Source organism: Pelodiscus sinensis, chromosome 32 (assembly GCF_049634645.1).
Source record: "Pelodiscus sinensis isolate JC-2024 chromosome 32, ASM4963464v1, whole genome shotgun sequence".
In the NCBI taxonomy this organism is placed as follows: Eukaryota; Metazoa; Chordata; order Testudines; family Trionychidae; genus Pelodiscus; species Pelodiscus sinensis.
The window spans coordinates 10,973,332-10,997,366 of record NC_134742.1 but is presented as its reverse complement, the minus strand read 5'-3'; the positions used below and the strand labels follow the sequence as shown (position 1 = coordinate 10,997,366).

At 53.1% G+C, this 24,035-nt stretch overlaps 1 protein-coding gene across 1 annotated transcript in view; it reads right to left on the bottom strand.

Moving 5' to 3' along the window:
- LOC102463880 (uncharacterized) overlaps positions 1-24,035 on the bottom strand; it is a 53,604-nt gene that overhangs the window by 12,972 nt on the left and 16,597 nt on the right. Inside the window, exon 4 of the mRNA XM_075914135.1 lies at positions 12,213-12,950. Coding sequence (XP_075770250.1) covers positions 12,213-12,950 — 738 coding nt within the window. The remainder of the gene's footprint in view (positions 1-12,212; positions 12,951-24,035) is intronic.

The following is a 24,035-nucleotide window of genomic DNA, read 5'->3' as shown; positions in this document are numbered from 1 at the left end:
CCATGAGAGGAGCCAGTTTAAAAAACAGCCCCCCTCGCAGACCAGCTGCCTGCACTGCTGCGTCTGATACAGGGGTGGGGGCACTCCCTGTTCGGGTGTGTGTGTGTGGGGGGGGGGGAGGATCTGAGCTCCCGGACCCGGTGCAAGCTGGAACTGAGCTAGGCTGCCTACTCATCTGGCTCCTAATACAGCCTGCTAAAGCATTTACTGGGGGAGGAGGGGAGGAAATGCATGTAGTCTATAGCATTAACCTATAAGCTTTCGCTTATCGGTTAATCAGTTAATCGACTGCACTGTTACATCGCTAGTACGCAGAGTAGATCCACAAAGAGATGTACCCCGGGACCTGGGCTAAGAGTGGGGGACCATAATTGTGGGGCTGATGACTGAAAATCACCCTTTTCGTGAATGCTCTCTACCCTTGTGATGTTACGTAACCTCCCGGGTGGCGGCCTAGTTTTTATGAATGGGATTGTAGCCACGAAACAGCGTTAACCCCTTAAGGGTGACTTTGTTAATAGCCTGTTCAGCATTGCCTTGGAAGGAATCTGTTATCGTGACTCCTTTTTCAGACACTGCAACTAACGTGACCCCGTACTGTGGCTGAAACCCCATTTTAAACTTTGTACAGCTGTCTCTCGGTTCCAAGCGGGGGGTGAGCGGAAACGGATCAGTCCCCGAAGCCGGCCTGTCTGCGTCACCAGCTGCCAGTGTCGACACGATCCGACTTCCCCTCCTCATGTCTAGTCCAGTGTTTTTCAATCTTTTTTTATAAAAAAAAATTAGAAGTACCCCCCCCCGTACCTCCAGTTTTCAGACACACACATTTTTTTCTACCATTGCTACACATGTATTTAAACAACTTCATCGTAGCCAGGCAGGTGATGAAATGTTTGGTTGTAAAAAATACAAAAATAATAAAGCATTGTAAAAATTAATACAAACATTCCGTTTTCTCCAAATTTCAGTTGTGTTGAGAAGTTTTCCAGCGCTTTATTATTTTTGTACTTTTTGCACCCAAATATTTCATCGCCTGCCCGGCTACGATTAAGTGGTTTAAACAAACGTGTTGCAATGGTAGAAAAAAATATTGTGTGTCTGAAAACTGTAGGTACTGGGGGTACTCTTTTTTTTTTTTTGGAAAAGGGTTTTTTTTATTTAAAATGGTTGAGAAACACTGGTCTTGACCACTTAGCCAGGTGACTAGCATGCACAACTGTGACTGTCTTAATATCCCATCCGTAGATCCAGGTGGTGCATAATTTTAGTAGCAAGATAACCGTAAATGAATTCTGCATTCGCAGTCAACACGGCAGATCACCTCACTCCCCGCTCCAAATGTTCCACGAATTCTGTTTCTCTAAGTGCCACATGTTACACAATTCCACCCCGGAAAACCAAAGGCAGAAACTTGGACAGCGGAGCAGGGGTCAGAGGAGCCGCTGGGAATCTGTGCACCCGTGGGGTGGACATGCAGACTCCATCACAGCTCTGGGGTGTACTCCAATTTCTAAACCTGCCGAGTCGGGCGCCCTGCCTGCGGGCGGGAACTGGTCCCAGGAAGAGAGAGGAGCAGGGATTCTGTGTGTGGGTGAGAAATAACACAGGCAGGTCCATGCACGGCTCCCGCCCCCTGGAGAGATGGAACATCCTCAGCTTGTGTTTGGTCCCCCTGTCCCAAGAGAGGGGGGTGGAGATGAAAGTCGCAAACTGGACCAGTGGATTGTGGGACCCATTTCCCTGAAATCTACCTGACCAGGGGAGAACCTGGACAGAAAAACTGGGCACATCACAGATCTTTCCCCTTCCCAATAACCAAGGAGACAGGACTCCCTTACCCAGCGAGGTCACCGCCTCGAAGTTCTCCTGCATGACGTCCCTGTAGAGGGCTCTCTGAGCGGGAGCGCCCCCAGCCCTGGGTGAAATACACAGCCACCTCCTCGAAGGTCACTGAACCCTGAAACAACAAGAATCCCCCGCTCAGCACCTGCTGCCCCACTTCTGTCATGGGGGAGGAGGGTCTATACAGATATGCAGAATCCTGGTCCCCTCCCGCCCCCCACGGCCTGGTTTGGATGGGGAGGTAGCGAGAGCTTCCTGTGCATCCCAGCCGAATGAGAAGCGCAGGAGCCGTCCCGTTTATCTCACACCTACCGGCCAGAGGTGGGTGGCCGTGCATGTTCTCGGAGGGGGGTAAATGACAGGAGGGACTAGGGATGTAATAGTGTAGTTGATAAACTGATAAGCAAAGCTTATGGGTTAAGGCTATAGACTACATACATTCCCCCCCCCCCCCCCCCCCCCAGTACATTTTTTTGCAGGCTAGCCAGCAGCCCGGCTCGTGCTGGGTCCGGGATCTACCCTGGCGATGGCTCTGCATTTAAAATGTATAAGGAGCCAGGTGGGCAGGCAGGCTCATGCCAGGTCCAGGAACTCAGACTCCCCCGCTGGACAAGCACTGCTGCCACCCCACGCTGCTGCCTCTGTATCAGAGGCAGCAGCATGGCGCGAAGCAGCCGCTCCGCGAAGGGAGCTGGTTTTTAAACTGGCTCCCTTCGTGGACCAGCTCCCGCCTGGCACCCCGTGCAGCTGCCTCTGATACAGAGTGGCAGGTAGCTCCTCGGAAGTGGGCCCAGAGCGCACTGGCTGCTGGCCCTGCCCCCGGGAACTATGGAATAGTCGTGTAACCCAGTGCTTCTCAACCTTTTTTTTATAAAGTACCCCCTTTTAAAAAAAATATTATAAGTACCCCCAGTACCGACAGTTTTCAGACACACAACATTTTATTCTACCCTTGCAACACATTTGTTTAAAAAACTTAATCGTAGCCGGGCGGGCGATGAAATTTTTGGGTGTAAAAAGTACAAAAATAACCAAGCGCTGTAAAACTTAAAACAAAAATTCCGTTTTCTCCAAATTTCAGTTGTGTTGACGTATCCCCCCAGACTTTTCTCAAGTACCCCTAAGGCTGTGTCTACACTGGGCCACTTATTCCGGAAAAGCAGCCGCTTTTCCGGAATAAGCTGCGAGCTGTCTACATTGGCTCCTTGAATTTCCGGAAAAGCACTGACGATTTACTGTAAGAAATCAGCTGCTTTTCCGGAAAAACTATGCTGCTCCCACTCGGGCAAAAGTCCTTTTCCCAGAAAACTGTTCCGGAAAAGGGCCAGTGTAGACAGCACAGTAGTCTTTTCCGCAAAAAAGCCCTGATCGCGAAAATGACGATCGGGGCTTTTTTCCGGAAAAGCGCATCTACATTGGCCACGGACACTTTTTTGGAAAAAGGGCTTTTCCGGAAAAGCATCCTGCCAATGTAGACGCTCTTTTTCCAGAAATACTTATAACGGAAAACTGTTCCGTTTTAAGCATTTCCGGAAAAAGGTGCCAGTGTAGACGTAGCCTAAGAATACTCGTACCACTGGTTGAGAAACATTGGCACAACCGATAAGAATTCATGAGGCTAATCGACTATTCAATTAACCGACATTTAACATCCCTAGCAGGTACAAAGAAGGGGGGACCCAATCAAGCAAGTCTGAGAATCACTGACATCGTCTGATGTCTAAAAGCTACAGCACAAGCCAAAGAATTCCATCCAGATCCCCCAGATTAACTTGTGTTTCACTAAAGCACATTGGACAGAAAGTCTCCAAGGGGGAGCCGGGTTCATCTGTAGCTGCAAAAATAATGAGTCCCCCCTGGCAGCATCCCTGGGAGGTCGACAAATGCCTTTGATGTTGACCGCGGAACGTCCAGACTACCGCGCTGAGCCGACAAACAGCTGATCGGCTCAGCGCGGCAGCCATGTAAATTTAAATGAAGCAGTGATTATTTAAATCGCCGCTTCATTTTCCTATGCCGGGTAGTCTAATCTACACGCCTCTGTCGCCAGAGGCATGTCGTCTAGACGTACCCTTAGTGACTAAGAGATTTATTTGGGCACAAGCTTTTGTGGATAAAAGCCACTTCACTAGATGCACACCCGTGGAAATGTATGGCCATGTAAATCTGTGAGGGTGTGTCTCCACTGCACCATTATTTAGAAATAACTAACATTATTCCAAAATAACAATGCGAGTGTCTACACAGCAATTCCGTTATTTCGAAAAAACGGGCAGCTTACTCCGACTTCTGTTAACCTCATTCCATGAGGAATAACGCCTCTTCCGAAACAGCTATTTCGAAACCGCTGCAGCGTCGACGCTTCATTGCTGCTATTTTGAAATAACTCCAGTCCGGGAGGGGTGTGCAGGCCCGCTGGACGGCACCACGCTGGGCAGCCCAGCAGTGCTGGGGGGGAGTGGCTCCTGTGGGAGGGGGAGGGGCGGAGGAGCTGCACTGCCCAGCCCTGGTAGCGCCCCTAGGGGAGGATGAGTGCAGCAGTGGGACTGGCAGGGCTTTCCTGGGGAAGGGGTTTAGGGCATGGGGACCACTTACCTAGGCTGGCAAGATGGCGAGTCCAGTCCCCAGCGGGCTACACTCTTCCCAATGCAGCTGCCCCCCAGTGGTCACTCTGCAGTACTGCGTCCCTCCGATCAGCCCCCTCCCTTTCCATCGGATGGAAAACAATCGCATTCCAGGCAGGTCCCATTTTCCTGGCACAACCAAGCCCTGACCTTGCTGTACGTTAGGATCAGAGGAAGCTGCCTGCCCAATTTGGCGGCCGGAGGGCTTACCGTTCAGGAGGCATTCTTGAACAGACACACTCCCAGACCGACGCACAAATGATCTAGATGTAGATGCAGATATAGATATAGAGTCTAGGGTTAAAAAGGAGACAGTCAGCCATTTGTCAGTACGCCGGTTTGGGGTTTGTGTCTGATTTTGTAAGCAAGTGGTTTCAAAGTGAGGTGAAACGCGGGGGATGGAGGGGAGGGGGGGCACACAAGACCGATTAACTCTAGAAAGAAGGACAAGTCCTCCGGAAAGGGTGAGCCCCTCTGTCGTAAAAGACCTTCTAAGCCTGTGGGGGTCTGAAATGCTGAGCCTGAAGGAGCCCGGAGTTTGTAGCCAGAGCCGCTCCGATAGACACAGCAGGCAAATAACCATGTGTGTGAAGCCACCCTGTTTCCGTGGACTCCTACTGGAGCCCAGGGGGCCAACCCACTGTGACCACACTAGAATCCAAGGGGTCCTGGTGGCAGCTGGCCTGACCCCTCCATGAGATTCGGACCTCCTGCAAGCTACTCCCGCACCGTTTACACCAGCTGAGGGGGGCAGCTGCAGACGCGTGGAGGGGGGGGTGTAAATTCCCACCCACGCTTTGCACAGCTGGGAGCATGCACACCTAGCCAAGCAAAATACCACCGGAAAAAAATAAAGGGGGGGGGAGAGAAGGTGCAGGCATGAATCAAACCCGGCTGGGCTGAATTTTGCAACCTCAACCCCCACCCCCAGCCAAGGGCTTAGGGGCTGGTCCAGGTTCCCCAGAGCCAGCTGGCTGCAGGGGGAGGGTGTAACCCGGGAGGCGATGCAAAGGGTGTGTGTGTGGGGGGGGGGGGGGGTCTCTCTTACCTTGGCTCCAAGGGCTGCGCTCTCTGGAGAGGGGGGGGCTGCCCAGCAGGGATTGCCTGGGGGGGGTGGAGTTGCAAAGGGGGGAGCTACCCCCCAGGGCGCTGGGGGGGGGGGGGGAGTCCAGGAGCAGCAGCTGGGGAAAGCGGGGTAGCAAAGGGACAATGCACAAATCTCCCCCCCCCCCGCCCCCCCGAGCCACAAAGAGTTACTGTGCTGAGCAAGTCACTTCCTGCTCCCGTAGCTGCTGCGTGACCCCCCCGCCCCCGCTTCCCATCCCAGCTGCCTCCCGGGTCCTAGCGACCACCGATTGCCTTGCAATGCCCCCCCCCCCTTGCAGACACAGGAGGACACGCCCTGGAGGGGAGGGGGGGGGGGCTGGAGTTAAAGGGGGCGGCTCCTGGCCCAAGAGCAGAGGCTGCAAAGTTTGCCAACCGCTGCAGGTCTGGGGGTGGCGGCCAGGCCGGTCCCGAACCCGCCCCTACGAAGGGAGGCTCCTTCAGGCCCCAGGGCTGAGTCTGTGCCAGGGCAGGTTGGCACTGCAATTCCCAGCCCCCAGGCAATGGGATCACCCAGCAGAGATTCCGATTCTGCCCGGGGCAGGGGCGGAATGAATTTTGTCGTGTGCGCCGAGAGGGGCACCACCCGTCGAAACCGAAACGTAGCAGTGGGCGCACGGCTACCCAGCGGGGGCCGTGTCGGGATCCCTGCCCAAACGCTCAGCTTACAGGGAACACGGGTCTCTGGGTCTGGGCTTGGCGGTTAACAGCCTTGGCACCTCTGGGCCTGGCAGTTCAGGAGCGACATGTTGGGGGTGGCGGGCATGAGGGAACATGCCTTAGGTGGGATGGGCAAGAGGTGAGTCAGTGAGGTCAGAGCCTCCTGGAGGCCAGTGAGATGGGGAGGGGTGATACCCGCAGGAAGGGGGTCTGCCCCCTCCCCCTCACTCACTGGCAGCAGCAAGGGGAAGCAGAGAGATGCACCCTACTTTGCTTTGGGCTCCCAGCTCTCGGCTGCCTTGCTGGGGGGGTGGGTGGTTCAGTACCTCCCCCCCCCCCGCACACTCACCGGTGGGAAGGGACACAGCGGGGGGAGTGGAGCAGGCTGGGGACGTGTCTCTCTACTGCTCCCCACCCGCACCCCACTGAACGCTGGAGCTGGTACCAGGCCCTGGCCTTGCTAGTCCCTCAGGCCCTGCCGCTCCTGGGAGGGACCTTGGCGGAAGGGGCAGGATGGGGGTCGGAGGAGGCGGGCCCTAGGGTAGAGGGGGTGTTGTCTCAGCCCTCCCCAGGGCTAAGGGTGGCACGGGGAGGAGCCACGTGGGGAGTAGCATTCACACGGCCGAAGCTGCCCCTGGTTCCGACACCTCCGGGCCGGGCAGTTCATGAGCCCTGGTGGGTGCAGCGTTCATAGCTCCAGCATTTCTGGCCCAGGCAGCCTTGCTTATGGCTGCAAAAAAAAAAAAAAAAAAAAATTGCTGGCAGCTGCTGCCCTGCCTTGAGCTGGCCATGACAGAAGAGGAGGCAGACGGGAGGGGAGGTAGGGGCAGATGGTGGCCAGGGAACTAAAGGGTCTAGCCAGGAAGGACAAAACGCTGGAGGCAGGAGGAACAGAGAAGCCCAGGGCACAGGGTAAGAAGTAAGGTCGAGGCCTCGCCGGGCAGTGGGCAGGTAAATCAATGCAAAACGTTGCTTTTGCCCTTGGAATGGTTTGGATTTCTAATTGCAAATTTGAACGGCGTCCCCTCACCAGTGCTACATAGTGTTGGCACGAGACATCACAGGGATGTCCCTCATTCTTACAGGGAGAAGATTTGGGGGGGCTCAAATCCAAGATTTGCTTTCATAATGAACAGTCCTGTTATTTCTTCTGTTGGTCGGGTGGGGAATAATTGCAACTACCACCAGGCAGATTTGAACCTGGGACTTCAGTGTAGGAACTTCTAGGGCTTGAGCTATAAAGCCAAGTGGCCCTTAGCTTAGTCTGTAGAGCTCCCTTGTTCTTCTCTCTCTCTGTACACGGTCTAAGACAGGCCCCACAACATGGGACAGCGAACCACACAAGGGCTAGGTCTACACTAGGCTTTTTGTGCGGCAGAGGCAATGCAAATGAAGCACTCATTAGCATTTTCTCGTGCTTCATTTGCATAATCTCGTCCGATGCTTTTTGCGCCAGAGGTTTTTGCGCCAAAACTAGCAGGGTAGACGGGTCCGTTTTGCACAACCCCCCCCCCCCCCTTTTGCGCAAGAGCCTAATGCCTCAAAAAAAGGAGGGGCACAGACTCTTGGGGGGGCAGAGTCTGGGGTGTAGGCTCAACACGGGGGCAGGGCATTGGGGTGCACGAGTGAGGGGTGCTGTGCTTACCTAGGGTAGCTCCCGTAAGTGGCCTGCCCCCGCCCCACCCTGTGGAAACAGCTCCAAAGGGCTGAGGGGTCTCTGCGTGTCCCTGCAGCTCCCGTTGGCCACAGGGGTGCTCGGGATGGGTGCAGCACATGGAGACACCCACCACACACACCCTGAGAGGTGTCAGGAGCGGCACACAGGGTGAGAGCAGGCAGGTAGCCCCTTCAGCTCCGTTGTGCTGCCTCTCGGCCTTTAAAAACTGGCAGGTGCGGCCGGGGAAGAGACCTGGGCCAGGACCGGGCCCCGAGGCCAGGAATATTCTGGGCCCATAACACTTCCCACCCCAGCCAGAGGGAGTGAACAGAACAGGGACTCATCCAGTGATCCCTCTCCTGTCGCCCATTCCTGGCTTCTGGAAAAGAGACTACGGGACCAGAGTCCACTGTAAGCTGGGTGCTTGTGTGGGTGCCCAAGATCGATTCAAGTGCTGCCCAGCTGATTTAGAAGAGTGCCCGCAGCTGATCGCAGCCAGCAGCACGCGTTTCTATTGGTGGTGCACCTCTGCACATGCCTTGGTGCACAGAACAACATTTATCCCGCACATGGATGGAAAAACTTAAGAGGGAACATTGCTAGGGACACTATTCTTCTGGGTTTTTTTTCTTTCCAGATGGGTAGCTCCTTCATGTCTCTCATGCTGCATGTGGGCCGTGTTGACACCACGGGGCACTGCTCCGGGGTGGGGCCTGGTAGTGTGGAGGTTTCAAGACAAAAAATCACACACACATACGCTTTCTCTCTCCCTCTCCCCGCTCCCCGTAAACTGAGCACTTGGGTGGCCCACTCTCTCTCTCTCTTCCCTGTAAGCTTGGACGGCCTCCCCAGGAGGGATTCCAGTGCTGCCCAGCTGATTAGAAGAGCACCCCCAGCCACTAGCGTGAGTTTCTTCTGGTGGTGCACGTGCAAACATCAGAGGAAACACTAATCTCTAGCTTAGGTGGGGAAAGCGCACCTCAAAGTTTCCCTGACAGCCTCTGGCTCTCGCCAAGGCCATCTGTACTCAGAAATCAAGACAGAGGACGCTGGGAGTTTGAGAAACTAAATTCTATTTTATCGTTCCAAAGCAAGAAGCGAAAAGCTCCCCCGTGGCCCTTCCACCCAACACCCAGTCCAGCCCAGCCCTTTGTTCGGCCCGGTTCCTGCAGCAGAGCCAACGTTTCACAGTGGGCACGAAAGGGCAGAGGCTCCGGGAGAGGCCGGGATCTAGTCGCAAAACGAGAGCAGGACACCCGGGAAAAGCAAATTCACAGGAACCAGAGAACGGGGTAAACTGAGAGCTGCGTGAGGGTTTTATCCCCCCGGGATGCACCAGAAGGAGGGCCCCCCCGGTACATCAGGTTGCTCGTCTCTCTCCAGCCATCTTCAAGGCTGATCAGACCTACCACGGCCCCTGCGTGCTTCTCAGCGCCTCGCAGCCTCGTCGTCTCAGGCATCAGGCTGTCATTCTACTCGAAGCATCATTTGTAGCCTTTTAGGACTCAGAGGTGGCTTCATCCCACTGCTCAGAGGGGCTTTTCCTGTCTCGCACCGGCCCCGGTGCAGCGAGTTTAACGGTTCTTGGCAGAGCAAACTTTGCCGGTTCCCGTCTCTCCCGCCTCCCTCCCTCCCTCTCCAAATCCCATGTCACTACAGATCCTTCTAGAATTCTAGAACTGGAAGGGCCCTCGAGAGGTCATCGAGTCCAGTCCCCTGCCTCCAAGGCAGGACCAAGCGCTGTCTAGACCTGTGGTGTCCAAGCAGTTCTGAAGCAGGAGCCACTATAGCGGTGACTGCTATAGCAAACTAGCCACATTATTCCGAAAATGTACATAATTTTGTGGGCAAACTAGCCACCGTCAACCGGCCAAATAACCACGTGGCTAGCGTGTTGGACACCATGGGTCTAGACCAAAGATGGGCAAATAACAGGCCATAGGCCGGATCTGGTCTGCCGGGCCCCCACACCACCATATGTACCTGCACTTTTGCAGGTACAGAGGATCGCAGCTCCCATTGGCCGAGAACGGCCAATGGGAGCTGCGACCGCCCATACCTGCAGAGGTGCAGGCAGCGACCCTCACTGTCACCCATCAGCGTGTCTGTTGATACTCATTTATAATTTTCATTGTTGAAACAACACTAAGGTCACATGGCAAAGGGCGGGCAAGCAGTAAGAAACACAGGAGAAAAGGTTACTTTGCAAACGGTCAGTTGTCAGAGATAGGTATCCGATAAATCCGCTGTACATCCTACCAAGCAAAAGGAATAGCCAAGCATGTGATCCAAGCGCCTTCAGGAAAGAGAGAGACCCAAGCATATGAGGGATGAAAATACAGTTTTGAGCTCCGTTGAAATCCAGGAGGATGTTGCATTTGACTCAAATCCCTGACATCAGATTTGCCTGTGTTCTTTTTAACTACCCCTACTTCATTTTGGGCCTCATTAGTTGTCTTATGTACAAAATTTTAGTACCAGCCTAGTGGGAAAAAAAAATCCACCCGAAATTGGATTGCAAACCTTCAGGAGTTTGCAAGGAAAAATGCCCCGAAGTCGCTTTGCTGGCAGATGGAAAATGGGATTTCAGCTGAGAATTATCACTCTGTGCCCGAGATTCATCTGCATTCCTCTTCCAGGTCTGGGACACTTTCATCTCCTGGCCACATGAGCACAAGCCCTGACATGGAAAAAAAAATGCGCAGGTGATTGACACCCACCAATCAGCTGTTTGATGATGGGCGGGGGGGGGGAGTCGCTGGGGAAGGAGGTGAAACAGTTGGCGGAGAGAAGCCGAACGAGGGCGGGGCTTTGGGGAAAGGGGCGGAGTGCGGGCGGGGCCATGGGGGAAAGTGGCGTGGGGGACAGAGCATCCGCCTGGAAAAATGACAGCTGGCACCCGTGCTCACGCGTCTGATCTGAGATCCAAGTGCAATTCCTAAGCATGGAGAGCCAGCACTTTGGGGAGTGGAAGACAGAAATGTGGGGAGGACGAACAATCCAGGAGCTAACAGGATGCTGCTGGGGTGGAGGATGGCGGATCAATACGATGACAGAGGGAATTTTTCTGACTCAAACCATCACCCTTTCAGTCACACAGGAGGTGAATCAATGCGTTTTTCTGTCCCTGGTCCAGCTATTTTAGAATCTATTTGATTCTGCTTCATAAAATTAAAAAAAGAGTAGAAATCCAAATGGTTTTTGGCCCAAGCAAGGTGACAATTACTTAGAATGACACCAACAGTCCCGACAAGAGGGAACGGGGGACTGTAACTAGCACACTGCTAAAGGGGGTGACGCTATAGGTGAGGATCAGCCAGGAACTCTGGCTGAAGTTTGAACTAGGTCAGAGGGAAACGCGAGTTGAACCTGGACTAGTGTTCCCTGTAAGCTGGGTGCTTATGCGGCCGCTCAGGAGAAATACAAATGCCACCCAGCTGATCAGCAGAGCACCCACAGCTAGATTCTTTGTTTCCACTAGCAGTGCACATCCGCACATGCCTCAGTGCACAAAAATTATTCCACACACGGATGGAAAAGGTTAGAGGGACCCATTTCCTAGTTTCAGAGGCTCATGCTGCCAGGGCCGAGGTGGGAATTCTAACCCATGATCCCAAAATACTAGCTAGCACCAGGCTACAGTCCCATCTGGCTCCCATCTACACGAGCCCCAAACCTTCAGTTTCCTGGTCCCTTAACGCTTGATCCCCCAGAAACCAGCACCCAGCAGGAATCTGAGGAGGGGAGGAGTGATCAGCTGCAGGGACACTCCCCCTGCAGGGAACAGCCCCAGGTCAGTCAGCTGGTGGAAGATGGGGGAGGTGAACAAGGGTCTAGAATAAAGGTAAGGCCTGGGCCAAGTGTCCTTCCCTTATCTCAATGGCGGGAGGATCCCGGCGGGGAAGGGAAGCGTAGACCAGGCCCGAGAGTTTACATAAAATTCCAGAGATGCTCCAGACTAGCTATGCTGGCTAGCAACGTGAAAAAAACACCATCCCCACCCTCGCCGACAGCTATGCCAGCAAAATCCACACTGGAGATGCAGCCAGTGCTTCTGCAGACTTAGCAAATGCCCTTCCGGGAGGTGGTTTGGCTGTTTTAGCAGATTGTCTTCTCTTTGCGAACGTTGCATCTCCACTAGGAGACTCTGCCAGCAGAGAAATAACAGCCAAGACTCTGTAGCGTAGACAAGCCTGTTCACTCCTCTTGAAGCATTTTCCACTCCAAGGACTTTTAAGAGGTATCTTCCCTGTATGGATTTGCCAACCCCAGCACAATCAGACCCCGAGTTGTTGCTACTCCAGCATTCAAGGCTTCTGGGCCATGTGAAGTTTCTGATGCGTGGTAAGGTTGGAGCTTTGATTGAAACGTTTCCCGCAGTCGACGCATTTATAAGGCTTCTCTCCAGTGTGGGTCCTCCTGTGCCTAATAAGGGTGGAATTCTGATGGAAGCTTTTCCCACAGTCAAGGCATTTATAAGGTCTCTCCCCCGTGTGGATTCGCCGGTGTGAAATAAGGGTCGAGCTGTCACTGAAGCTTTTCCCGCAGTCCAAGCATTTATAGGGTTTCTCCCCCGTATGGAATATCTGGTGTTTAATCAGCTGTGAGCTCCAGTCAAAACTTTCCCCACAGTCTAAGCACTTATAAGGTCTTTCGCGCGTGTGGATTCTCTGATGCGAAATGAGGTTTGAGCGGCAAATGAAACTTTTCCCGCAGTCCGGGCACGTGTAGGGCCTCTCTCCTGTGTGCAGCCGTTGATGTGTGATGAGATCGGAGCTCTGATTGAAGTTTTCCCCGCAGTCGGGGCATTTGTAGGGCCGGTCTCCCGTGTGGAGTCTTTGGTGAGTGATAAGGTTAGAACTTTGATTGAAGCTTTTCCCGCACTCGACACACTTATAGGGTCTCTCCCCCGTGTGGATTCTCCGGTGAGAAATCAGGTTGGAGGTCTGACTGAAGCGCTTCCCACACTCCGTACATTTATAAGGCTTCTCGCCCGTGTGGGTCCGCCGATGAGAAATCAGGTTGGAACTCCGATTGAAGGTTTTCCCACACTCGGCGCATGTGTTTTTTTTCTCGTCTGTGCGGATTCTCTTCTGGGCAGAGGGCTCCTTGAGGCTTTTACGGGCTTCCTCACAATTCAGGGTCTTACCCGCTCTTTTCTTGGGTTGGCTTCCCAGCCGCTTCTTTGACTTGTGCTGCATCCTCCAGATTTTTCCCTGTTCGCAACTCTGGGAAACATTCCCCTTGCATCTTTCCGATAAGGTCCCTCGAGATGCCACTTGCGCGGGACCTTCCCTCGGTGGATTCTCCTCCTTTTTATCATTTGCCATCCCATCACCTGTGGGAAGAAAGAGAAAAAATTCAGACTTGATGCATTCCCCATGCTTAGAGGACAGGAAAGAACGAAGAAGAGCGAAGAGAGGAAACACAATGCAGTACGTGTTCGGGAAATTGAGAAAGATACAATTTTTCTGACCCATCAGTAACTGTTCCTGCTCTGAGGTGGGCACCAGGAAATCCGTGATCCCCTAGAACTAGGTTACCTCTCCACATCATCCAAGCACGGAGCGAGTGGTCTGGGGGGGAAGGTGGGTGTGAAAGAAGAGGGGAGAGAGCATTGTGGTAGAAAAGCATCCGCTCTAGGAAGATGAAATCTATTGTGGTCAGTCACGGGGGGGGGGGGGGGCAGTCCTACATCTGTCAGTTACAATGGATGGGTGAGAAGCCCTCTGTGGCATCGACCATAATAATTAGGCCACCCTGATGACTGTCTAGGGGGGAGTACTGTAGAAAAGGATCTTGGGGCTGTAGTAGATCACATGCTAAATATGAGTCAACAGTGCAACACTGGTGCAAAACAAGTGACCAAAGTTCTGGGTAGGGATGGAACAGTGCAGTCGATTAACCGATAAGCAAAAGCTTATAGGTTAATGCTATAGACTACATGCATCCCTTCCCTCCCTCCTTCCCCCTTTGCCAGAAAATTTTTTAGCATGCCTCTCTCAGTCCTGGCTTGCGACGGATTCAGGACTTACCCCCACTGTAGCTCAGCATTTAAGAGGCCCAGTCTATGAGGGGAGATGGGTCCAGGACCTACTGCCTCGTGGACCAGCTCCTGCCTGGCACCCCGCGCTGCTGCCTCGGATACAGAACCCCCAACTTCTAATAACCGTGGGGACGGGGCTCCCTTACCCAGCGAGGTCACCGCCTCGTAGTTCTCCTGCATGACGTCCCTGTAGAGGGCTCTCTGAGCGGGGCCCAGCAGCGCCCCCTGCCCCGGGGTGAAATACACAGCCACCTCCTCGAAGGCCCCTGAAAAAACAAAAGTCCCCTGCTGCAATCTCATTCATTACTGGTGAAGCAGAAAGGCGGATACCGTGGAAGCTCTGGGGGAGCGGAGAAGCAGACTCACCACCCATCCTGCTTGGAACAGCCCAGGGGCTTTAGAATAGGGAGAAAGTGAGAGGTAATGCAGGGGGGGGAGGGTGGAATTGAACCTAGGACCTCTGGAGCTTAGTGCATGAACGAAACGCCAGCTGGCTCTCGGCTGAGGCTGTAGAGCAGACTCATTCATCTCAGTAGAGCCCAGCCAATTTGCAGAGATCTGCTTCGTGGGCTGTGGCCGTCCGGCTCCCTTTGGCAGAGCGGGCTGCAAATTCTGCAGCTAGAACCCTACAAATGTGCGGGTGCCCGCATCGTCACCATGGGTCCCCGCAGCCCCGGAGGGGCCTAATCCGGGGCTCATTTTTTGGCGGATACGGCTGCGGAGACGCTGTTTGTAGCCACCCAGGGCTCTTTCTCTCTCTCGGCGGTCTCAGGGCCACTAGATGGGACGGTGCCCCCGCTCCGTCCCCCCAAGAGGTGCGCGACTGACGAGAGCTCCCAGCAAACGGAGGAACGCAGGGGCCTTCCCCTTTCTCCCACACCGACTAGCCCAGCGGCTCGCAACTTTTCCAGGCGACAGCCCCCCCCTTTTTTTCAGGCGGTGGGTTCTTCTTGCCAACCCCCCAAATCCCCCCTCGCTGCCCACCCCCTGGCGGACTCAATCAGACATAAAAACAGCAGGGCAAGATGGGGGGCGGGGAGAGGAGAAATTGCTCCCTTTGAGTTAGGGGATACACCCCGGGGACACAGCTAGAGGGTTTGCCTTGCAGGGGCGAGTGTACCCAGCCAGGGTGGGACATTTCAGCCGGCGCTGACTTGGTGGCGCTTTGGTTTGGGGGCTGGCTTTGGGGGCAGGGAGTCTGCGCTGCTCCGGTGGCACCAGGCAGGGCTGGAAGGGGAGAGGGGGCTGGCCCGGCGCGCCCCCAAATCTCTGTACCTGGGCTCCACGCGCGGTCCGGGGGGGCTCCTAAGGGCGGCCACAAATTGTTACTGGAGCCGGGGGGGGAGCTGCGCCGCCCGCATCATTTCCTGCGGCCGGACCCGCTCCAGCTCCCGCGCCCGCCTGGGTCCTAGCGAGCAGCCGCCGCCTGCGGGGCCGGGGAAGGGAAGAGCCGGTCCCTGCGCCGCCCGGGAAAGCGGGGGGCAAATTGCAGGGGGGGTCCCCCAAAAGTGGGTCCCCGGATTCGGCCCCTGCGCCGCATTTCCTGCGCAGGGACTGTCTATAGGGCAGGGCCGCAGCGCTGGGGTGAGTAGGGTGCGCCTCCCCCATGCCCTGGTCACCCCATAACTGGGCGCCCCTCACCCCGCATCATCCCAGCCTATATGGTCACCACACCCACACCTGGGCTCTGCGTGACCCCCGATCCCTCCTCACCCCACACCTGGGCACTGCGTGACCCCCAATCCTGCCTCACCCCACACCTGGGCACTGCGTGACCCCCAATCTCTCCTCACCCCACACCTGGGCTCTGCGTGACTCCCGATCCCTCCTCACCCCACACCTGGGCTCTGCGTGACCCCCAATCTCTCCTCACCCCACACCTGCGCTCTGCGTGACCCCCAATCTCTCCTCACCCCACACCTGGGCTCTGCGTGACTCCCGATCCCTCCTCACCCCACACCTGGGCTCTGCGTGACCCCCAATCTCTCCTCACCCCACACCTGCGCTCTGCGTGACCCCCAATCTCTCCTCACCCCACACCTGCGCTCTGCGTGACCCCCAATCCCTCCTCACCCCACACCTGGGCTCTGTGTGACCCCAATCCCTCCTCACCCCACACCTGGGCTCTGTGTGACCCCCAATCCCTCCTCACCCCACACCTGGGCTCTGCGTGACTCCCGATCCCTCCTCACCCCACACCTGCGCTCTGCGTGACCCCCAATCTCTCCTCACCCCACACCTGGGCTCTGTGTGACCCCCAATCCCTCCTCACCCCACACCTGCGCTCTGTGTGACCCCCAATCCCTCCTCACCCCACACCTGCCCTCTGCGTGACCCCCAATCCCTCCTCACCCCACACCTGGGCTCTGTGTGACCCCAATCCCTCCTCACCCCACACCTGCCCTCTGCGTGACCCCCAATCCCTCCTCACCCCACACCTGGGCTCTGTGTGACCCCAATCCTTCCTCACCCCACACCTGCGCTCTGCGTGACCCCCAATCTCTCCTCACCCCACACCTGCGCTCTGCGTGACCCCCAATCCCACCTCACCCCACACCTGGGCTCTGTGTGACCCCAATCCTTCCTCACCCCACACCTGGGCTCTGTGTGACCCCCAATCCCACCTCACCCCATACCTGGGCTCTGTGTGACCCCCAATCCCTCCTCACCCCACACCTGGGCTCTGTGTGACCCCTATCCTTCCTCACCCCACACCTGGGCTCTGTGTGACCCCAATCCTTCCTCACCCCACACCTGCACTCTGCGTGACCCCTAATCCCTCCTCACCCCACACCTGCGCTCTGCGTGACCCCCAATCCCTCCTCACCCCATACCTGGGCTCTGCGTGACCCCCAATCCCTCCTCACCCCATACCTGCGCTCTGCGTGACCCCCATCCCTCCTCACCCCACACCTGGGCTCTGCGTGACCCCCAATCCCACCTCACCCCACACCTGGGCTCTGTGTGACCCCAATCCCTCCTCACCCCACACCTGGGCTCTGTGTGACCCCCAATCTCTCCTCACCCCACACCTGGGCTCTGAGTGCCCCCCAATCCTTCCTCACCCCATACCTGCGCTCTGTGTGACCCCCAATCCCTCCTCACCCCACACCTGGGCTCTGTGTGACCCCAATCCTTCCTCACCCCACACCTGCGCTCTGCGTGACCCCCAATCCCTCCTCACCCCACACCTGGGCTCTGAGTGCCCCCCAATCCTTCTTTTTTTGTCTTTGTTTTGTTTTGCTTCTCACTTTTGTGCGGCCCCCGACCAATATTTCTGTGGGTCAGCAGCCCCTGATCCAAAAAAGGTTCCCCACCCCTGCTTTAGAAGCTCCATGTATTAAGCATAACAAAAAGAACACTAAGGGATGATTCCATCATAGCCTGTAAATACCTTTCTGGGGACCAATTATGTCATAACTGGCTTTTCAACTGAGCAGATAAAAGTCTAACACGATCCAATGGCTGGAAGCTGAAGCCAGATCAATTCACACTGGAAATAAGATGTAAAATGCGCAGTGGTGAGAATTTTTGGAATTGCCTTGAAACATCTTCCACTCAGCTCCCAAAGAACTCAGACACTACACTGGCACCCTTTTCTGGAAATGCTTAAAACGGAAAACTTTTCCGTTATAAGCATTTTCGGAAAAAGCGCGTCTACATTGGCAGGATGCTTTTCCGGAAAAGCATTTTTTCCGGAAAAGCGTCCGTGGCCAATGTAGACGTGCTTTTCCGCACAAAAGCCCCGATTGCCATCTTCGCGATCGGGGCTTTTTTGCAGAAAAGAAATCTGGGCTGTCTACACTGGTCCTTTTCTGGAACAGTTTTCCGGAAAAGGACTTTTGCCCGAACGGAAGCAGCATAGTTTTTTTGGAAAAACACTGACGATTTTACATTAGATCGTCAGTGCTTTTCCGGAAATTCAAGGGGCCAGTGTAGACAGCTGGCAAGTTATTCCAGAAAAGCGGCTGATTTTCCGGAATAAGTGGCCAGTGTAGACACAGCCTCAGTCTCTAGTTGAGTCATGCAACTTCCTTTATTGGGCATACAGTGAAGCAGTGCTGAGTTGACCAGACTCAAATGGAGGGGGTAGGTATGGGATATGGGATACACCTCTCACCCAGGGTTACACAGAAAACTCCTTCCTTTAGATACATTTACATACCACCTTACATTCGCGATGCATTGCACAAGTGTGCATTCCTAGACAACATGCAGCGTATATAGTGAAAAGTGTCAAATATATACAGCCTTTGCGGGCCCCCAGGAAAGGTGGGAGGGGTCAGCAAGGTGGGAAGGGGTGGGGCCTCAAGTGGAAGGGAAGCTAGTCCTCAGTGCCTCCCCCCAGACCTAACAGCTGCCAGGAGCGTGCAACACTGCACTCCGGCGGCAATTTAAAAGGCCCAGGTCGCCACAGTAGCAGTGGCAGCAGCTGGGAGTCGCACGCTCCTTTGAATCACTGGATCCTGAGACAACGGTGTCCTTTGCCCCCCGGATTGGCAGGCCTGAATATAGATATACACAAGGATTCTACATCATTCAAATCCTAGAAGAAATCCAAAAAGGAGCCACAATAGGTTGTGTTGGGGTTTTTTAGGTGGCCGTCGGCTTTAAAAGCAACTCAGCATCATTAAAATCAAATCAAATCGTAAATATGAAGAGTAATGCCCAGACTCTAAAATCTTATTCAAAAGTGCCATCCAAATTCGGGGGGGGGGGGGGTTTGAACATTTTATCTATCTATATCTATACATTTTAGAGTGCATCCACTATTTGATCTGAGGAAGTGGGTCTGGCCCACGAAAGCTCATCACCTAATAAACCATCTTGTTAGTCTTTAAAGTGCTACATAGTCCTGCCTTTTGTTTCAGCTACAGCAGACTAACACGGCTGGATCTCTAGCACTATTCCACCTGTCTGTGCATCTGATTGTCCAAGAACTCCCCAATGGTAAGAGCGAGGGCCACCAAATTTGGTTTGCCGCTTCGTCTTCCTCTAACTTAAGCCCTGGGGAGGGTTTGGTTGTGCCTGGAAAAGGGGGCGTGCTGGGAATGGGACTGTTTTCCCTACCACGGAAAGGGAGGGGGCAGACAGTGGAGGGATGTGAAAGGGAGGGGGCACAGGGAGGAGGAACACGATGCTGAGAGTGGCCACTGGAGGGGGGGGGCGGGCAGCTGCATCTCGCCTGGTTCCAGACTGGGTAAGGACTCTCCCTGCCCCAAATGTGGAGCCTGCCCCCCTGCAGGGAGAGCCTTCAGACCGTGGGGAGAGGTGCAAGAGGGGGGCAGCCCCCAGAGCCTAGCCCCTCCCCAGACAGCCTGCAGGCCATAGGAGGGGCGCTGCTTGGGGGGGGGGCAGCTAGAGGGGAAGACTCCCAGATCCAGTCCTCACCCCGACATCCTGCAGGCTGCGGGGCAGCTGGAAAGGGGAACAGCCCCTGAAGCCTGCCTGCAGGACAGCGTGTGTGTGGGATCTGCAGGAAGAGGGGGCAGCCCCCTGAGCCTTGCCCCCACCCCAGACAGCCTGCAGGCCGGGGGGGGGGCACTGGGGGCCAAAGGCAGCCCACAGAGCCTTGCCCCCACCCCAGACAGCCTGCAGGCTGGGGGGGGGGGGGGGACTGGAGGCCACAGGCAGCCCACAGAGCCTTGCCCCCACCCCAGACAGCCTGCAGGCCGCAGAAGGGTTCTTGAAGGGCGGGGCCAGCCCACGGAGCACCCCCCCACACACACAACAGCCTGCACAACAGGGTGGCCATTGCTCCAGGCCGTTGTCCTCCCAAACAGACTGCAACCCAGGGGTTGGAAGCAGGTGGAGGCTGGTGTTGGCCCACAGGGCCCCAGCCCCAACAGTCACCCAACAAGCACCCAGACCCGGTTCCCCACCTCCCAGGGGGAGCTGGCCTCTGGGGAGGGCACCCCCGGCCCCTCAGGAGGAGAATCATAGAATACTAGGACTGGAAGGGACCTCGAGAGGTCATCGAGTCCAGCCCCCAAGCATGGCCACAGCCCAGTGGGAAGAACCGTCGCTGGAAGAGGGAGAGGTAGATACGCTGGAGGGCAGGGAGGGTCCAGAGTGACCTAGACACATTGGAGGGTTGGGCCACAAGAAATCTGATGAGGTTCAACAAGGACAAGTGTAGAGTCCTGCCCTTGGGACGGAAGAATCCCAAGTATTGGTACAGGCTGGGGACCGGCTGGCTAAGTAGCAGTTCTGCAGAAAAGGACCTGGGGTTACAGTGGATGAGAAGCTGGATAGGAGTCAACAGTGTGCCCTGGTAGCCAAGAAGGGGAATGGCATGTTAGGATGCATTAGGAGGAGCATTTCCAGCAGATCCAGAGAAGTGATTATTCCCCTTTATTCGGCTCAGGTGAGGCCACATCTGGAGTGTTGTGTCCAGTTCTGGGCCCCCCACAACAGAAAGGATGTGGATGCACTGGAAAGGGCCCAGCGGAGGGCGACCAAAATGATGAGGGAGCTGGAGCACATGACTCATGAGGAGAGGCTGAGGGAGTTGGGTCTGTTTAGTCTGCAGAAGAGAAGAGTGAGGGGGGATTTGATAGCAGCCTTCAACTTCCTGAAGGGAGGTTCCAAAGAGGATGGAGAAAGGCTGTTCACAGTAGTGACAGATGGCAGAACAAGGAGCAATGGGCTCAAGTTGCAGTGGGGGAGGTCTAGGTTGGATATTAGGAAAAACTATTTCACTAGGCAGGTGGGGAAGCCCTGGGATGGGTTCCCTAGGGAGGGGGTGGAATCTCCATCCCTAGAGGTTTTTAAGACTCGGCTTGACAAAGCTCTGGCCGAGATTATTTATTTTACATATTTTTTACCCTGCCTCTCTATTTAAAATATTCGAGGTGGCTTACAAAAATGTTTAAAACACAATACAAATATATATAAACATTTACAAATACGAGACCCCAGAGGGACATAAAACCTGCTAAAAACGTCTCCAGGGGAGGAACGAACACACACACACACACACACACTCCAGAGGAGGAACAAACAAACACACACACACACACACACACACACACACACACACACTCCAGAGGAGGAACAAACACACACACACACACACACACACACACACACACACACTCCAGGGGAGAAACGAACACACACACATACACTCCAGAGGAGGAACGAACACACACACACACACACACACACACACACACACTCCAGAGGAGGAACAAACACACACACACACACACACACACACACACACACACACACACACACTCCAGGGGAGAAACGAACACACACACACACACACTCCAGGGGAGAAACGAACACACACACACACACACACACTCCAGGAGAGGAATGAACACACACACACACACACACACACACACACACACACACACACACACACACTCCAGAGGAGGAACAAACACACAAACACACACACACACACTCCAGGGGAGGAACAAACACACACACATACACGCCAGAGGAGGAACGAACACACACACACACACACACACTCCAGGGGAGGAACGAACGAACACACACACACACACACTCTCCAGGGGAGGAACGAACACACACACACACACACACACACACACACACACACACACTAATAAAAAAAGTTGAGGGTGCAATCCATCCCCTCATCCAGGTCATTTAGTTGAGGTTGGTCCTGCCTTGGGCAGGGGCCTGGATTCGATCATCTCCTGAGGTCTCTTCCATCCCTAGGATTCTGTGATTCTATAACCCCTGCTCTGAGTCCTGCACCTTCAATCTGCCTTGACTTCTGCACCCCCACCTCCTTCCCCCAAAGCCTTCCCACTTCCTTCCTCCTGCCTGAGCCCCCCCCACACACCTTCCAACCCTCTGCCCTAACCCACCCATCCCCTGCCTCTCCTTACCCCCAAACTCTCACTCTAGCCTTCGTTTACCTTCCTTTTTTTAAAAAAAATGCAATCACTGAGATAAAGCATGTACGTTTTTCATTTGTTTAAAAAAATTTACTTCAGTGAAAGACCCGAGCAACATCTGCTAGTAAACGACTTAAATGACTGCTTCTTAGAGTAGCTGGTTCTGGAACCCACAAGGGGAGAGGCACTTCTTGACTTAGTCCTAATTGGAACACAGGATCTGGTCCAAGAGGTAAATATAGCTGGACCGCTTGGAAACAGTGACCATAATGTAATAAAATTTAACATCCCTGTGGTAGGAAAAACATCTCAGCAGCCCAACTCGGCAGCATTTAATTTCAGAAAGGGGAACTATACAAAAACGAGGAGGATGGTTAAACAGAAATTAAAAGGTACAGTGTCAAAAGTAAAATCCCTACAAGCTGCCTGGAAACTTTTCAAAGACACCATAATACAGGCCCAACTTAAATGTATGCCCCAAATTAAGAAACACAGTAAGAGAACCAAAAAAACTGCCACCGTGGTTTAACCACAAAGTAAAAGAAGCGGTGAGAGATAAAAAGGCATATTTTAAAAAGGAGAAATCAAATCCTATTGAGGAAAATAGAAAGGAGCATAAACTCTGACAAATTAAGTGTAAAAAATATAGTAAGAAAAGCCAAAAAGCCGTTTGAAGAACAGCTAGCCAAAAACTTGAAAAGTAATACCAAAATGTTTTTAAGTACATCAGAAGCAGGAAGCTGGCTAAACCATCACTGTGGCTCTTGGATGCTCGAGATGCTAAAGGAGCGCTCAAAGATGAAAAAGTCATTGTGGAGAAACTAAATGAATTCTTTGCTTTAGTCTGTACAGCTATGGGTGTTAGGGAAATCCTCAAACCTGAGCCATTCTTTTTAGATGACAAATCTGAGGAATTGTCCCAGATTGAGGTGTCATTAGAGGAGGTTTTGGAACAAATTGATAAAATAAATAGTAACAAGTCACCGGGACCAGCTGGCATTCGCCCAAGAGTTCTGAAAGAACTCAAATGTGAAATTGCAGAACTATTAACTGTGGTTTGTAACCTATCCTTTAAATCAGCTTCTGTACCTAAGGACTGGAGTAGAGTTAATGTGACACCAATATTTTAAAAAGGCTTTAGAGGTGATTTTGGCAATTACAGACCGGTAAGTCTAACATCAGTACCTAGCAAATTAGTTGAAACTATAATAAAGAATATAATTCTCAGAGACATAGATGAGCATAATTTGTTGGGGGTAAAGTCAACATGGTTTCTGTAAAGGGAAATCGTGCCTTACCAATCTACTAGAATTTGGTGAAATATAATTAAGAACCATTAAAATAACTTTTTAAACAAAAAATGTATACTTTAAAATATAGAGCTAAAACATAAAACTGCCAAGGCAAGGAGGGGATAAAGCGTACACACATCCACCCACCTCTACTTGATAAAATTGGCACAAAATCTAAACTGTTTAAAATTAGTATGACACTCTACAAGCAAGCTGTCATAAATATGCTATAAAAACATAACGAAGCATTTTTCAACAAAAGTAGTGGGGACATTAAGCGAGAAAATAACCCTCATTTAAAAAGCTTTTTTATAAGATACATAATGTTGGCATGGCTTTTTAAAAAGTATAAAACTAAGTCAATGTGTTCTAATTGCTAACATTCAAAAGACATGCTGTACAAAGTCAAAGCAGCCTTAGGTAAAATGAAGTAAAAAACCTTGCCTGCTTTTGTCACCATAGAATGTTAAAGTTTTAATACAATGAAAGTGGTAAAAATTGTTTTTTTAAAAAAAACTTAATAAGGCTCGGATGCCATAATGCAACAGATGAGGTCCAAAAAAAGTTTCTTTCTCCTGAGCAAATACTTTTGTTAAAAAAAAACAATGTGTAAAAAAACCCAACCAGACTTGTTCTTCTGTTTGCATTTGGGAAACTCTTACAGGTGCAGATGTAACTCCTTAAGGTGTGTCTAGACTACAGGGTTTTTTAGAAAAAAGTGGCCTTTTTTTTAAAAAAAAAACTTCCCCTGCGTCTAGACTGCTGCGGTGTTCGTTCGAAAGTAAATTGAAAGAACACAGCCGTTCTTTTGACTGTGGAAAACCTTGTTTTATGAGGAAGAATGCCTTTTTTCAAAAGTGCTCTTTCGAAAAAAGGCACTATGTAATGCAAACTGTGCTTTTTTGAAAGAGAGCATCCCGACTG